An 18,081-nucleotide genomic window follows, 5' to 3' on the forward strand; every position below is an offset into this window, starting at 1 on the left:
AACTCTGCACTGGAAGCCAAGATGGAGAAGATCTCCACAGCCACCATGTATTTTCCTCTTGGGCTCAGGTAAGTTGGAACAAAAGTCAGCCAAACACTGCAAAAGACCAACATACTGAAAGTGATGAACTTGGCTTCATTAAAACTGTCTGGCAACTTTCTGGCTAGGAAGGCCAAGGTGAAACTGACAATGGCCAGGAAGCCCATGAAGGTGACAGATCAGCATCTAAAACAAACAGGCAATGATTCTACAATCCAAGAATAAAAAAACACAAATGCAATTTGATTCACCTAGAGCCAGTTTATCTGCATACCTAGGAAAACCAAGAACATAAATAAAGTTACAAATTATTCTATCAGTTATAACTTTTTTCGTATCAGTTGCTCTCTGTTGTTCAGGTCAGGTCTCAGAAGAATGATGTAGCATTTGGGGGAAAAGATGCAGCCCAGTAAGCCAGCACTTGAAGCTAAGATAGAGAAGATCTCCACAGCCACCATGTATTTTCCTCTTGTGCTCAGGTAAGTTGGAACAAAAGTCAGCCAAACACTGCAAAAGACCAGCATGCTGAAGGTGATGAACTTGGCTTCATTAAAACTGTCTGGCAACTTTCTGGCTAGGAAGGCCACGGTGAAACTGACAATGGCCAGGAAGCCCATATAGCCCAAGACACAATAGAACATAGTAGCTGACCCTTCGTTACACAAAAAAACTATTTCTTCTGCCATTGAGTGCATGTCCAAATCTGGGGATGGTGGAGAGGTTGTCAGCCAGAGAGTGCAGATGCCCAACTGAATGATGGAGGAGAAGAGGACTATGGAATAAGTCAATTTTTGTCCCAACCATTTTCTCATCCTGGATCCTGGTTTGGTGGCCATGAATGCCAAGACCACAGATATGGTTTTGGCCAAGATACTAGAGAGGGCCACAGAGAAGATAATGCCAAAAGAAGTTTGTCGGAGAAGGCATGTTGCCTGAGTAGGCATTCCAATGAACATTAAGGAGCAGAGGAAAGATAAGAGGAGACAGATGAGCAGAATGTAGGTGAGGCTTCTATTATTGGCTTTGACTATGGCAGTGTCCTGGTGCCTGATGAAGATGCTAAGCACTAGAAGTGTAATCAGAGACAACAGAAGTGCAAAGGAAGTTGAAATGATTGTCAAAATGTCATCAAATGCTAGGAAATTTGGAATCTTGAGAATGCATTGATCCTTGGCTTTGTTTGGATATTGATCTTCTGGACATCTGACACAAGTTTCTTTGTCTAAGAAATGAATAAAAAACACTAAGTGTTAGGAACTGCCTCACCAGGCAGCTACCAAAACTGAGCGTATTTCACGAAGGGAAAGGTAAACATTTTCTGACCAAGATGCTTGAAAAAATGCCATCCATCATATTTGCAATTTACCTACGTTTCCCCAGCCAAATTCTATACAGCTTTTTCTATTGCATCATGACTAGAGTGATTACTAACAAAGTCCTGACAGGTGATATTTATCTTCCTTGCTTCCTTATATTCCTATACACAGTACTTAAACTTTTACAGGTTAGTGGAGCAGTGGAGGGCCGTGAGCAAGGGAGCAGTGTGTGGTGGCTGAAGTTGCTGAGAGGGCAGGTAGTTGGGCAAAAGAAGCTGGAAAGTGAGTGTTGGTGGAGGCCATAGCAGTCAGTGATAGAGCAGCGGGATAGGCAGTGAAGGCTGACGAAAGAGATGTGGGGGGCAAGAGACCTCCAAACATAACTGCTCTCCGTAGGAGAGAGAAAAGTATTCAGCACCCATCATAGATATCCACTATAAATCCTTTCTGTTCAAAAGAGAGATGAGAGGGGTGATATTTCTGTATTTTGGATATCAACTCAGTCTTCTCGAATTCAGATAACCTGAGTTTGTGCTCAGGTAATTATATATTTTGCCTCAGATCTGCAATTCAGGAGTTTTGACCGTATTGCATTATTGTCTTTTAAAATGATATTTATTTCTCTGATTGGTTAACCTTACAATTTTTCTCTTTGGTAATCCTGAACTATGTTTGCTTAATTAAATTGCCTAACTTTAGAAAATGAGACTCTTTCACGAGCCCTAAATATTCTGTTTTCTGAATACAGAGAAGAAGGATTAACTACATTCCTCTCCACAGTGACAGCTGTTTCTAGGATAATCTAAGGTGCTGCTTTAACCATTGAAGAAAATGTTAAGTACATAAAATGTATTCTTAAGCTTTTACCCTGAGCAGAACAAATGTGGCACAGGGTGTGTGTAGGTGTCACATTTCCTGAAAAAGGGGAGGTTCCTAGAGAGGGCTGAAGAACAAACCCCTCTTCTTCATTTTTACAGGTCACCTACACTAGGAGGACACAGTTTCTGTTACTTTCATTTTTAAGCCATTGGATTTTCCCAGAAAAGTTTCCAAAGTTACTGCTTATTCAAAATCACACAGTTTCCTGAGTGTTGCAACTTCATTTTGGGGCATGAGTACATATTCCTACCTTAACATATTTTCTCAGTTATCTGGGATGCAAGGACAATGGAAGGGCCTTCTATCTATCTCTCTACTGATATAAAAATGTAAGCTGTCTATGTTTGTTATATTCCACTTTTCTCCGAAACTGCTTGACCAATTAAGTTCATATTTGGACACAACATTTCATTACAATATTCGAGTGTTTCCATAACTTTAGATTATACAGATGTCACACATGGGGTTTTTTGGGAAAAGCCAGAAAAACAGGAATAGGAGAGGTTGCAAAACATCACCCTCTAGCAGCAACTCCCCTGGTACTGCAGCTACCAAACCTTCCCTCTCCAAAGCAGCTCAGCTCGGGTTTATAGGGAACCCCTGCTCGACAAGAGCGAAACTACAGACTGACCTGAGGGGAGGTGGGGGCTCACAAGGCTGGGGGGTGGGGGGAGGATGGGGTTGGGATGGGTCATGGATCGGGACGGGGTGGGGTGGGGAGTCACAGGGATGAGCCACAGCAACACGTGGCTGGTACCACTAGTGTCCAGCCATTATGGCATCAAAGTTACATGGGAACTTGGTTATGTTGACATGTGTCATTTGTTATTCCAGCAAGCTTTGCCTTTCTTTAACAGAAAATAAGTGCTCTGATCTATATACGCATATAGAATAAATATAAATGCTATCATTTCATAAAACGTACAAAGCTAATTAAAAGAAGCTTGCAAAAGAACTGGTCAGAGTTTACTGCAGTCAGTTGTATAGTCTGGCAAATCTTAGCATGACATCTCCTACCCTTCTCATTTGAGAACATCCCATCTGGACATGGAGCACAATCATAGCAGCAAAATTTCTTCCCTTCCTTCTTTTTCTTGCCATTACCAGGTCGGCATTCATCATTGCATACTGAAAGGGGCGGTACCTATCCAAGAAAGAAAGAAAGAAAGTTTAGCATTAGAAAATGTTCCGAGAATTCCTCTTACATCAGATGATCCTTCAGTACACAGTAATGTTGAAGACATTGTTGCTGTATCTGAAGAAGTGTGCATGCACACGAAAGCTCATACCAAAATAAAAACTTAGTTGGTCTTTAAGGTGCTACTGAAGGAATTTTTTTATTTTACTTCGATCCAGACCAACACGGCTACCTACCTGTAACATTGTTGCTGTGTACACCATACATTAAAAACATATATAAATCACACCCGCTCTATAGAATCCTGTTTCTTAAGGATGCTGGGAATTGCAGCTCTGTGGGGAGTAAAGTAGAATTCTTTGAAAGAGTTATGCCACTGGATGTAACTGGAGGCAACCTTATAATATTATGTGCATCAGGTTCAGACCTGCTTTTGTAAATGAATGAACCTTAGTTATCCCTATGGATGGATGACATCTACAGTGAGGAAAACAGGGGGAGTGTGACCCTATTGATTCTCCTGGACCTCTCAATGCCCTTCAATACCATTGACCGTAGTGTCTTCCTAGATCCGCTCTGTGAACTGGGAGTTGGTAGCACTTCCTTCCAGTAGACTAATTGCCATTTGGGCAGAGAATAGCATTTGGAGACCACCTTTTGACCTCTTCACTCTTGCACAAAATAGAACAGGGCGCCATTTTGTCTCCAGTGCTATTTTACTAGGGTTGGTAATTAGTGTCCCTGAGCCCAGTGTCCATCTAGTACGCTTGGGAGTTTCTTGGTCTTATCTGATTCAGGAGTGCCACCACCAGTCTCTGGAAACAGTAATGGGCTGGATTAAGGCTGGCAAAGTGAAACTGAATCCTGCGGGTGAGTTGTTACCAGGTCTAGAAAATTTGCAAATTGTCTGTTCTGGAGGGGGTCACATACCCTCTGAAGAATCAGGTATGTGTGTGGCATTTAGGCCTGAGTGGCTAGGTGTGTCTTCAGTTAACTTTGGCTCATGTGGTAGATCAGACCATTTCTGGATAAGAATAACTTGGTCATTGTGGTTTATGTCCTTGTAACCTCAAAGCTTGACTATTGCAATGCAGTCTATGTAAGGCCAGCCTTAAGATTGGTCTAGAAGTCCCAGCTGGTGCAAGATGCAACAGCTCAGGAGCTCTGTGGAGCAACATACAGTATGATCCACATAGGACACCTCTGTTGAAACAGCTGCACTACCTTCCAGTACGCTGCCATGCCAAAATGTGAAGGTTGTGGATATGGCAGTAGCACACAAATCTGTATACAGATATACCTAAGTGTATACCTGAGTCACTGAGAGACACCAAGGTTGCAGGTTCAGTCCCCATATGGGAAAGCTGCATATTCATTCATTGCAGGGTTTTGGACTAGATGATCCTCAGGGTCCCTTCCAGTGCTGCAATTCTATGATTCTACTATTCTTCTCCTGAACCCTGCTCAGTGATTACAGTATGTTCACTTGGTTTAACAAGTCAGGTTGGTTTACTAAGGATCAAAGCCTTCAGCTGGATTGTCCCCACTTTATGCAACTCTAACCGCATGTACACAAGGGAAGCACCAAAGCTTTGTGCATTCCATTGCCCGCTAACAACTTACTTTTTTACCCGTATTTTCTGCCACCTCTTCACACATTGTTCATGATGTTCTATTTCAAAATGTTTTGCAGCAATAGGAATTTGTGCTTCATGTTTTAACATACTATGCATTTAATGTATTGTTTTTACTGTACAAAACTCAGATTCATTAGTTTACAGGAGGATACAATTTAGTAATAAAACTGATAATAATAGCATAATGCGTAAGTTAAAAAGAATTAAAAAATATCAAATACAAACCAATGTGATTCAGTGAACTAGTACAAATAAATCAAATCTTTGAAATAGTGCAGATCCTAGGTAAAGATAGCCATCAGTTCCAAATATTGCAAGACTAAAACCAACATTTTAGCAGCAACCTCAATACAGTCATACCTCAGTTTAAGTACGCCTCGGTTTGAGTATTTTCAGTTTAAGTACTCCACGGACCTGTCTGGAACGGATTAATCCACTTTCCATTACTTTCAATGGGAAAGTTCACTTCAGGTTAAGTACGCTTCAGGTTAAGTACGGACTTCCAGAACCAATTACACTCATACCTCGGGTTAAGTATGCTTCAGGTTGAGTACTCCGCGGACCCCTCTGGAACAGATTAATCCACTTTCCATTACTTTCAATGGGAAAGTTCACTTCAGGTTAAGTATGCTTCAGGTTAAGTACTCCACGGACCGTCTGGAACGGATTAATCCACTTTCCATTACTTTCAATGGGAAAGTTCGCTTCAGGTTAAGTACGCTTCAGGTTAAGTACAGACTACCGGAACCAATTGTGTTTGTAAACAGAGGTACCACTGTAAAATGATCTCAGTTAAAAGTCATTTTGGAAACAATGGTTTTCAAAGAATTTCTGAAACAAGTAGCAGTAAAGACCAATGCAAACCCCTTAAAGGTGGATTTAATTGCATAGGGACCACTACTGAAAATGGTATGCCAACAGGGCCGAACATCCAAAGCTGATCACAATGCACTAATACATTCATATGGTTGAAGGCAGTCCTATCAGTAGTGGTTTATCTCTGTAGAAATGCTCACCTTCCATATATCAGTTTACTTCATATATTTAATAAACATTTGTTTGTCAACACAGCTGGCTATTCCAGTGCATTTCAGATTTATACATTATATGAATGAATTACTCCATCCTTTTATTTACATCTATTGCCCTCCCAATTCATTGTAAGACCATGAATGCTGATACTTGAAACCTGAATCAAGCCTTTGTGCCATTCGACTCGGTCCTCAAAAATGGCCAGCTCTTTCCCAGAAGGATTGCGAGGATCCAGTGTCCCCACTTTTACTCTGACATAGGATTTATTACGGAACGTGATCAAGTTTGTGATATCAAATCCAGCTGCCAATTCCCCGTGTTCGTTTAGTGTGATTAAATCTCCAGCACTATTATTGAATGAGATTCCTTGAAGAAAAGAGTGAAGCTTGGTGGAGAGAGAAAGATAATTTTATAACATTGTAATATTAAAGCCTACAAAGGTCCATATAGTTAAAGCTATGGTTTTCCCAGTTGTGATGTATGGAAGTGAGAGCTGGACCATAAAGAAGGCTGATTGCCAAAGAATGGATGCTTTTGAATTATGGTGCTGGAGAATTAATGGATGCTTTTGAATTATGGTGCTCTTGAGAGTCCCATGGACTGCAATGAGACCAAACCTATCCATTCTGAAGGAAATCAGCCCTGAGTGCTCACTGGAAGGACAGATTGTGAAGCTGAGGCTCCAATACTTTGGCCACCTCATGAGAAGAGAAGACTCCCTGGAAAAGACCCTGGTGTTTGGAAAGATTGGGGGCACTAGGAGAAGGGGACGACAGAGGGCGAGATGGTTGGACAGTGTTCTCGAAGCTACGAACATGAGTTTGACCAAACTGCGGGAGGCAGTGGAAGACAGGAGTGCCTGGCGTGCTCTGGTCCATGAGGTCACGAAGAGTCGGACACGACTAAACAACAACAAATATTAAAGCGGTGGGGGGCTAAATGGGGGCATGGGGAATCTGTGAACCAGTATCAGCTCCTTTGGGGACTAGTAAAACTAGTTTCTTTTTTAAAGGGATTTTCAACTCTCTGGTTCTACACAAGGGTGGAACTATCATGTTCCATTCTTCCATTAAAAAAAATCCATTCAGAAATTCAATATATTTTTGTGCTGTGAAATAGGTTGTTAAGCAAACATTAATCATCATCATCATCATTATCACCAACATTTATTTATACCTCGTCCATCTAGTTGGGTTTCCTCAGCCACTCTGGGCGGCTTCCAACAAAATACAGTACAGTACCAGTATTAAAATAGTCAAACATTAAAAGCTTCCCTAAACAGAAGAAATGTAATTAGTTTCCTTGTATTGTAAATTGTGGTGTACATTGAACTGCTTGCTGGGTGCTGAGGCTTATTTCATTGAAAAAGTCCAGCCAAATAATCTGAATCTTGTTGCACCACATATAGAACACAGTGACTTGCTTTTTTCAATGATAACTCATAGGCTGTGCACAAAATATATATCAGCACCCCCTTTTTCTACCTCTCAGTGGTCCTGCTTACACCATTCACTTGAAGCATTTAATGTGTATATTTTTATTTTCTCTGTGTGTGTACAATAAAGACCCCCATTTTAAAACCTCTATGAGTGTGTTTCAAGGTAAATCTGCCCCAAAGTGTTGTTGCCACTGTCCAAAGAACCTAATTCACAAGATTTGTAAAACATGGGTACGTGAAGAATGAGTCTACTGAGGAGTTTTATTAACAAGGAGTGAGTTGTGGTTGACAAAGGACAAGTGTGGTAGCAAATATAGGAAGATGGTGGTAAATCATTCGTCAAATGAAGATCAAGAGAATCTCCAAAAGGAGAAACGAGGTCAAAAATATTGCTATTAAATGAGATCAGATAATGTTAAGGGAAGGAATTTGAGAATGAGAAAAGCAAGGAGTGTTCATATACTGTAAGAATTTAGTAGTCAATGTCATGTTTGATACTGCATGTCACACCACTGTGCTATACCCAGGGGTTGATTATTCATATTTGTCATTGAGGAAACACTACCTTCCAAGGTCCCACATTCTTAAAAGACAGGTTTCCCCAGGCATCCATTCCTTTATTTTTGGCTCTTTCTGAGTACATGATATGCAAAGCATGTGCCAAAGCATGGACAGCATTGTAGATACTGTAGCTGTGGCCAGTCATGCTCATTTCAAAAAATGGTGCAGGAAGGCTCTCCAGCATCTCCTCTTCTGTACATGGATAATGTTTGAAGAATGTAGACACACCTGTAGAATTTGAAACAGAACAACTGAATGCTTCTGCCCAGAAATCGTTGATAAAACCATCTCCATCTGCCTCGGAAGGATTTATTGTCTGAAGAAAGGCCCGGAAATCTTGAATTTCCTTTGAGTGAATTGTAAAGGAAATGGAACCATGGAACATTCGGCTAATTATATCACTCATCATTTGAAGTTTATAGACTCTGAAATCAATTTGGGCCGTCGTAATCCACACCTTTACTGCAGAAAAAGTATATTGACGATAACTGGTTCGATACAAATCGATTGCTGCTACAGTATTTGCCAACCATGTGATTGGTGCACTTTCTCCAGATACAATAACAGCATTGGCTTTGCCCACCAGAACAGCTGGGAAAATATTTAATCGATCCAACAACATTTTGACCAGACTTTCAGATAAACGCACATTTGTTGGAACTCTTTGTGTGAATTCAGAACAGATTCCACTTTTGGAAAGCATTGACTCTATGGTCTGCAAGAAATGTTCTCCACCTTCATCATCCTGGGCAATGAGGCCGACCCATTTCCACTTGAAATGCAAAAGGAGTTGAATAATTCCTTTGTACTGAAAATCTTCACTAGGAACCATTCGATAAAAGGAAGGGGACTTGATTTGATAATTGATTGCTGGTTGAAAAGAGCCATATGAAATCTGAACAATAAAAGACGGGCATTACTGAGTTGAAACAGGAGCTCATATTTCTCTCATTTATCTAAATATTTTCCTACAGTGCAATTTTACATATCCACAACTTACCTCTTTTAAAGCCACTATTCTGTCTTTTACACATACATAATAAATATATGCTATCTTCATCAACTTTTCCTCAAGCTATTCAGTCCTATTTGGCTCACAGGAATTCTTTTCTACACATCTAAAACACCTTTTTTGGAACCTCTCCCATCTCATACTCCTAGATTGATGCCCAATTTATTTATTTTTATATATTTTGTTAATGAGACATGTCTCTTCTTATTAGGGTGGGGTAAAGGTCTCCTGCCAACCTAGCAGTTCGAAAGCACGTCAAAGTGCAAGTAGATAAATAGGAACGGCTACAGCGGGAAGGTAAACGGCGTTTCCATGTGCTGCTCTGGTTCTCCAGAAGCAGCTTTGTCATGCTGGCCACATGACCTGGAAGCTATACGCCGGCTCCCTCGGCCAAAAAGGCGAGATGAGCGCGCAACCCCAGAGTCGGTCACGACTGGACCTAATGGTCAGGGGTCCCTTTACCTTTACCTTTTAAAGGTAAAGGTAAAGGGACCATTAGGTCCAGTCGTGACCGACTCTGGGGTTGCGCGCTCATCTCGCCTTTTTGGCCGAGGGAGCCGGCGTATAGCTTCCAGGTCATGTGGCCAGCATGACAAAGCCACTTCTGACAAACCAGAGCAGCACACGGAAACGCCGTTTACCTTCCCGCTGTAGCGGTTCCTATTTATCTACTTGCATTTTGACGTGCTTTCGAACTGCTAGGTTGGCAGGAGCTGGGACCGGGCAACAGGAGCTCACCCCGTCACAGGGATTCGAATTGCTGACCTTCTGATCAGCAAACCCTAGGCTCTGTGGTTTAACCCATAGCGCCACCTGGGTCCCCCTATTAGGGTGGGGTATAAATAATAAATTATAATTATAATTATAATTACTACTACTAATTTAATTTTTTTAAGGAAAAACTCTGGCATGTGGAGACTTAGGGATGTTAAACAGGAAAAATGTTATTATTTTACAACAAACTTGTGAAAACAACAGATGTGTCAGGAGATAGAATTCTCTCAAGTAACAGTAAATTTTCACGCACATGCACACATAAATTCAGTGGGTGTGACAGGTTTCAAAACAAGATGGTAAATGTATAGCTTTACTTCAGTTCCTTAAACTATTTGCAGATGTGTTACTGCTCAGGTCTTAATATTTTGGTTCTGAAACAAGTTGGTACTTTCTGTCAGTTTTCCAACCTTCTATAAATCTGGGCCCTGAGGCTCCTCTTCCAGGCCAGGGGATCACCGCACACTCCCCTTCTAACTGGTCTGGGGTTATTATTCTCTCTCCAGAAGATCTTTCCCCTTCTCACTGAATCCAAGTAGAATATTCCCTCAGAACTCCAATTCTCCTTTCTCAAATTCAGCTACCCATTTCTCACTTGTTTGTATACTCTTAGAAATGTCTAGCCACTGTCTTTTAACTGAACACCCAGCTCAGATACTTCCTTCTCTAGTTATAGGTGTTTCCTCAGGGCGAATTACACATACAGCACAGAGGCTATACTACTATCCAGCTGAACAGCAGGAACCCAAACTCTCAACTCCATTTCTTTTCCCCTCCAAAAGTGTCGCACCCATGATAGCTGTACCTGCAGTCAATCAGAATGAGTCACCAACCCAGCACTTTGCAAACTACACCACCCTGGGGGGTTTCTGATGCACTGCACCACCAAACCCTGGTCTATCTGAGCTTTCTGTCACAGTTTTGATAATTTCTTCCTCACTTTTAAATCAAAAAGTCTTCCAGAGTGGCTTACATACAATCAGCTAAAACAAGTCCACATTAGGGTGATGACTTTTTTACAACCTCATTTCCCTGTATCATAATTTGATGAGCTTTCATTAAAGATTAGATAAAATCTTACTTTCAGAGAGATTTGATTTAAAAAACCTCATGCACAAAATGATTTTTAAAAAATTTATTTATCAGTTTTTTTACCATTTTTGAAGTCACTGTAAGCAGATATAAAATTGAACCCAAGCTTTAGAGTCACATATATACAACATTATATAGGGTCATCAAACACACAAGGAAGCTTTTTTTAGCTGCAGGAACAGTATAGATGCCACTAGAGGACGATGTTTTGCTACCTCTCCTGTAGGTTCTTTTCCCAGCATGCCTGGCAGGGTCTGCTGGCTGAGTTTTGAGGTCCCAAAAAGGGGCTTTTACCTTGCGCAGGTGTGACATTTGTATACCCTATGTTGCTAAGAACACTCCCTATTGTGGAATGTGGTGTTGTGTCCAAATTTGATACAATATATATATAGAATTGTTAATACAATTTTATGAAATGGTAAAACGGCATACAAAAAAAATTTAAAACGGTTTGTGTGTAACCTTTTTTTAATATTTCAATGGAATATACCTCGTTTTAGTCTTTAATAGGCAAAAGTTCATCTATTTGTGCTACAGGAAATAATTTTTGAGAAAAACAATGAAAAAGTCATCACCCTAGGCCACATCATTCAGTTCATTTTCATTCTCCTCTCTTACTACACCACTCAATCATTATCAATTATACTACAAAGAGAGGAGCTGGATAAATTATGGTGGGTGATTAAGGGAAGTACTCATTTCTCTGATTCTCAGATCCTACCTGTGGAATCTTGAAAAGACCTAAGATGTCTGCCATGCGTGAGGAGGTATCAGAGCTGAATCCCCCAATGACTCCAATTACATTTTCCTGTGTGCCACATTTGTAGTTGGGGACGAAGTGATGTGATTTAAAGAGCAGGTCCAGAATGGTGCGATAGGTCATCCTAGAATCAGTATAGCTGTCATAGATGTGGAACCCAAGGGTAACATTGGGCAGGATATTGGGATTATCATTGATCTCATCAATGGCAAACACCAGTGCAAGGATGTGCTGGTAGAACTTGGTCACCACACTACAAATAAAGTTGACATGTCATCAGATAATTAACCAATGCACAGAACATTTTATCACAGTATTCATCTACACATAGTATTCACCTACAGTATTCAATTGCCTGACTATAAGGAAAAGTTACAACCAGAAAAGTTATTCATCTGGCAAGTCCTGTTGAAAATAAGGAAAAAAAATATTGTTGGTAACTTTTGTGTATTGTGCCTTTGGATTTCTACATTATCAAATTCGCCAAGTTTGGTTCAGTCTTCAGACCAAATCATTTTGTATGTCTTAGAATGCACATATTCTGGAAACTGTATAGTATGGGTCATATATGTTCTTGGTTTTTTTAAAATTAAAAATAATAATCAATTTTGTTCTTTACTCTGAAATAATTACAGCTTGAAGCATCTAGTCTGCCATAGGGTTATAGCTAAAGGTTTCTGAGAGTTCATGAAAAGGCTGAGTACACTACTAAGCTTCCATGTACCTTCAGCATCTAGGCTTTTAATAGCTTGAAACCACAACGTTGGAGGCTGCTTTCTTGTGCATCCCTTTATCTCAGCATTGCCTATATGGGAGCTTGGGAACTCTGGCCATTAGTTAACTCCAGCTCCATCAGCTCCAGCCAGCATGACAAATGAAGAGGGAATGTGCAATTTGTAGTCCAGCAACTTCTAGAAGACAACAGGTTTCCCTGGTCCAGGTACTAACCTGGGATTTAAAAGGGGGGGGGGGTCTTTCGCAACCCTACCGACTGGGGTTAAACTTGGGAGCATTTGCATGCAAGGCATCTGGTGCTGTGCCAGCAAATTGTTTGCTGCCCTAGTTGCAGGTTTCTCTTTAACAACCTATTCCTTAAAACAACTGCATCATTCAAACTAGTCATTTGATATCATAAGCAGGTAGTACATATATAATAACAAATATATAAAAGGATGTCATATAGAGGAGGGAGAAAGGTTGTTTTCTGCTGCTCCAGAGATGCGGACACGGAGCAATGGATTCAAACTACAAGAAAGAAGATTCCACCTAAACATTAGGAAGAACTTCCTGACAGTAAGAGCTGTTTGACAGTGGAATTTGCTGCCAAGGAGTGTGGTGGAGTCTCCTTCTTTGGAGGTCTTTAAGACAGGCATATGTCAGGAATACTTTGATGGTGTTTCCTGCTTGGCAGGGGGTTGGACTGGATGGCCCTTGTGGTCTCTTCCAACTCTATGATTCTATGATTCTAGTAGTCAACAGTTTTGTTTTTTGCACATCAGCTTTTATTTGGAAAAAAAAATCAATGGGAACAAAGTATGGACTGTTATTTTCCCCTGGATGGCTATCTCCTATCTTACCTGGATGCCATCTCCTCTCCCTCTGTCACACTTTTCTGTCTCACTGTCTTTCCCCTCCACTTTTCTTCCCATTGCCATCCGCCAATACAGACCTAGGCTGGGGACTACATGGAGTCCTCAGATTTCAAGCTGACTCACTCTACATATAACCTTTAGGTTGCAAGCTGCTACTTATGAAATGCAGAGCTATATAGGTTGAATATAGCAGAATGTGTGCAAATTTGGTGGTGGTGGTGGGGAATGTTTCCCCTTCCATACTTCCCTCATATACTGAGAAAACTCCCTACCTACATACGATAATCAGAGCGGAGATTGGTTGGACCAGTGGAGAGAGCCAGTGTGGTGTAGTGGTTAAGAGCGGTAGACTCATAATCTGGGGAACTGGGTTCGCGTCTCCGCTCCTCCACATGCAGCTGCTGGGTGACCTTGGGCTAGTCACACTTCTCTGAAGTCTCTCAGCCCCACTCACCTCACAGGGTGTTTGTTGTGGGGGAGGAAGGGAAAGGAGAATGTTAGCCGCTTTGAGACTCCTTAAGGTAGTGATAAAGCAGGACATCAAATCCAAACTCTTCTTCTTCTTCATAAAGGGTTAATATTTCTAAATGTCCAATTGACCATAAAGGCACAGTTTACACTCACGGGTGTCTGCGTATTTCATTTCCTTATCTAGGTATCTATCTTTTTTAAAAAAAATAAAAAAAATCTAATATATTTTCAATGCAATACAATCTGCCGTTGGTGATACAAATATCAAGACTAAGCACCACTAAAATAAAATGCCAGGCAGTTTTCTTACGTTGGGACTTCAGACAAGACCTTAGAAGGGTGCTTGTTGAATACAAATTTAGGGAAAAGGTATCGCATGAATGATGCCATCCCACCAATGATGAGATTACTGCGCTCGTAGTACTCATGTGGAATATGCACAGGATTATTTCCAGTGCATTTACTAGCATGCACTTGGAACACTGTGTTCGGGAGCAACAGAAAGAGAAGCAGCACCAACATCCAGGTGGAAAACATACTTCTGCAACTGACTCCCCTTATCTCTCAATCTACAACCTCATGAAGGCTGCCGGCCTGATTTCTGCATCCTGTCTGGGATGGAAACAGACTCTGCCAGGGCACTATCATCCAGATTGTCAAGGGACATAGTTGGAGGCTTGAGATGTAAAATAAAATAGAGAAATTTACAGACACCCCCCCTCTTTATACCTAATCATGACTTTAAAAACAACAACAACACTGGACTACATAATGCAATTCCAGAGTTGCTTGTTAATCCCCCGTTAGGGTTTTACAAGAAAGCCCCTGGAGCTTTGACCAACTGAAGCAAATATAGTTATTTATATAATAACAGAGGACAAAATTACTTTGCAATGAGTTTCAACTCAATGGTTCATCATCCGTAGCATAACTGCTGGAGAAAACATGTCCGTTACATCATACAATCTTAGAACTGAAAGTGATCTCAAAAATAATCCAGTCCACCCCTTGCCCATGCAAGTAATCCACTGCTATTCAATTCCTGATAGGTGGGCATCCATCCTCTACTTAAACTTTTATAACAAAGGAGAGTCTACCACCATCTGAGGAAGGCTGTCCCATTGACCCACTACTATTATCTAAAAATTATTAGTTAATTAATAATATCTAGCAAATATAGCTGTTTTATTCTGCTGGTCCATATTGGCAGGTGATTAAACTGTGGATCATCCACCATAACATCTAGCATGGAAACTTTAAATGGTACACGCTTGGGGTGGAAATGTCAAAGCTACTATACATATTGCAGTCAGGAACCCTAGATGTAGGAAACTGTCATATATATATATATTGTAATGAAGGGTCAGACTCCATGTTCTATTGTGTTTTGGGCTACATGGGCTTCCTGACCATTTCCAGCTTCACGGTGGCCTTCCTAGCCAGGAAGTTGCCTGACACTTCCAACGAAGCCAGATTCATCACCTTTAGCATGTTGGTCTTCTGCAGCACTTGGCTCTCCTTCATTCCAACTTACCTGAGCACCAAAGGAAAATACATGGTGGCTGTGGAGATCTTCTTCACCTTTGCTTCTGGTGCTGCGTTACTGGCTTGCATTTTTGCCCCTAAATGCTACATTATTGTGGGGAGGCTTGACCTGAACAGCAGAGAGCAGTTGACATAAAGAAAGGAGTAAATGACAGAAGAATTTGTGGTTCTGTTTAATCTTGGGCAACATGCACTTGCTGTCAGGTATCACTTTCCCTGTAGTTTCCTCTCAAAGACATTGCTAGGAAATTTATTTCCCCTTCCCACCTTCTCTGTGCTATGAAGTTGCAGAGAGGAGAGGAAGAAAAACACAGGAATTTTGGATACTACCTAATTCTGAGTCAGACCAGTTGCCTATCTAGGAGGACCATGCATTGGATTTGCCACAGTCCTGAGACAAGTTGGGGCATTTTTGAATTTTTGTGCATGTGGGATCATCTTAATAGATGGTCCTGGTTGCAGGCAGGCCCTCCACCCAGTCCCCCCCCCACCCTGGCGTGGGTGGAGCCATTACCCTCATGCCAGGGTGGCACCACTATTACCCAGGGCTATTTGACCAATCAATTTGAGTATGGTGGTCATGGGGGGGGGAGTATAAAAGCGGAAGCGCAACGTGTGTGCCAAGCACCTGCTTCGTGCTGCCGAACACCCGCCCACCCCCCCCCTTTAATTTAGGTGTCCTCTGCCCTTGCTTTGGACTTTGGTTGGTTGCCCGTCTTGGGACGGGGACCGGGTAGGATTTTTGTCATTTGGCAAATTGGCACTGGCCACTTGGTTTTCGCCTACCTCTTAGCAAACGTCACAACTTTGTAAGGTTTGGCAGCTAGGCATTGGCTTATTGTTAAGTGGGGGAGGGGAAGTCAGCCATCACCTGCTCCTCCATTGTTCAAGGGTATTCCGTTAAAGGAATCTGGGGCCTGGATCCTGTCCGAAGTCCACTTGAGGGGCTAGGGCCATGCCAGGCCATGCCAGGGAGATGCAGGTGGGTTCCCCCGAAGCAGCTTCCCTTTGGGTGGTTTACCTTTACTGACTTCCTGCAAAGGGGGCAGGAGTCCAATTAGATGCCTAAGCCAATACCACTCACATTTCCTGTATTCAATAAAGTTGTGGCCAATATTTGCCCAATAACCTTAAATCAAAAGTCTGCATCTGTGTGAATTTCTTTAATCTAATGGAGGGTTGGCTTGAGGGTCTTGACATGCAACTGTCAAATCAAGTTGGAACACCTATGAATCTCTCCAGGTCAAGTTAGATGTCTGGGTCTGTCAGGAAGCGAGCACAGGTATCAGGTTGGAAAATCTGTGAAATGATTCTAGACCAAATTGAGCTCTAAAAATATCTTTGCAGGAGAATGTAGTAGACTGACTGCCTGATTCTCCTTCCTGCCTGATGCCCTACTCGACAACACCTCTGCTCCCCCTCCCCATGTTTGAGAAGGAGGCAAGGAGGGCTTTTGGATTCTGTCCGAGCCTTGGAACCTCCTTTCCCAAACCTGGTAAGTTTGTGCCCAGCTTAGGGAGGGAGATAAAATGCTCTGAGGGGGTCTGAGCACCCTCCTGCCACAGCGCAGGAAAGGGACAGGATAACAAAGGACCGTTGATGATTTAGGCTGGGGTGGTATAGTTTTCAATCGGTTGGTGGTGCAATTAAAGAGAAGTGGGGCCAGAAGACCATTTGGGGTGACTGTGGCAGGCTATAACAAAGAAACAGAAAGCACGGTGGATTTTCCTATTTTTGGACTCAACCCTGCTGTGCCTGCAGGAAAGGCAAGGGAACTTTGTGGCCAGGTGTGCCAACTTGAATAAAATATTGGCGGGTGGGCAGGTAAGCCCTGCCCCACATACCAGTAATTTATCACATAATGTGGTGCATGCACACCATTTGAATGGCAATGTCCATCAACTCTGAGGAGGCCCAGCCCCCTCAAATATTTTATAGGGGGTAAAGTCCCCATGGTCCCTAGGAGTTGGTTCCTATGTTTGTGGCATTTAATGCTGAGATTCCCCTCCACCTAGACTCAAGTTGCTTATATGTGCAAATGAACCATGTGTATAATAAAAACACCACAGTCTGCCTCATTGTCTAAAAAGAAACACAGGCCCTGGATAAAGTGTGACTGCAGCCCCTGGAATGTTGCACAGCTCATGGAGATTGGGGTAACATTCTAAGCACACTCTTCCTTCACATTCATGTCATCCCTGTGAGTATTCATTTTCGGACATTATGGAGCAGCAGATTGACTCAAGGGAAATGCGTGACTTTTGGATCTGACAAATATGTTTGCTTTTGCAACTCTGGATGCATCATAGATTTCAAAAACATTGCAGAAGTGTGATTACCTCCTTGTAATTATCCAAATCACTATAATCCATTAACCTGATCAAGGCACCAGTGGCTGTCCTGAAGGTAGGAGCTGGTGGGGAAAATTCTGCAGTATTCCATAGACCTCCAAGATTACAATTAAAAGAGATGCAGGTGCTGTCATTTTGATCAGCTTCACTTCTCTGTTTGTATAGAGTAAGCAGCAAGTTGGTGTTTCTTCTCTAGCATTCAAAGCATTCTTTAAAGAGCTGATTTGTTAAAACCAGCTACCACCTTGTGTCATCTTATTCAAATGTGACTGATGTTAGAATTGATGCTGTAGAAAAGAGGCGAGAGAATTTATCTGTGGAGGAAAATTTGTCATCAGGATGCTTTCTCTGCATCTCCTGCTGCTTTCAAGCATGCCTTTCAAAGTGCATGAGCTGAAATGCACCAGAAATGATCCTGTAAATATTCCACATGAGTGGTATGAG

The 18,081-nt window shown here is 41.8% G+C and overlaps 1 protein-coding gene across 1 annotated transcript; it reads right to left on the bottom strand.

The window, feature by feature from the left end:
* Window positions 1–359: 359 nt before the first annotated feature.
* LOC118078234 (vomeronasal type-2 receptor 26-like) lies at window positions 360–13,266 on the bottom strand. The gene is made up of 6 exons (XM_035102007.2): window positions 13,256–13,266; window positions 11,640–11,931; window positions 8,269–8,935; window positions 6,199–6,407; window positions 3,243–3,378; window positions 360–1,261 (listed from the first exon to the last, which is right to left on the bottom strand). Exons 1-6 carry the CDS (start codon window positions 13,264–13,266, stop codon window positions 360–362), a joined length of 2,217 nt encoding a protein of 738 aa, XP_034957898.2.
* Between the last annotated feature and the right edge of the window lie 4,815 nt (window positions 13,267–18,081).

Source organism: Zootoca vivipara, chromosome 13, assembly GCF_963506605.1.
Source record: "Zootoca vivipara chromosome 13, rZooViv1.1, whole genome shotgun sequence".
Taxonomy (NCBI): domain Eukaryota; kingdom Metazoa; phylum Chordata; class Lepidosauria; order Squamata; family Lacertidae; genus Zootoca; species Zootoca vivipara.

What these genes read in the sequence shown, in the direction of transcription:
- LOC118078234 (XM_035102007.2), bottom strand. An exon ending in GGCACAAAGGCTTGATTCAG is followed by an intron (nt 3,379 to 6,198) that starts GTTTCAAGTATC and finishes TTTCTTGGATAG; the next exon opens with GTACCGCCCCTTTCAGTATG. An exon ending in AAATGAGAAGGGTAGGAGAT is followed by an intron (nt 1,262 to 3,242) that starts GTCATGCTAAGA and finishes TTCATTTCTTAG; the next exon opens with ACAAAGAAACTTGTGTCAGA.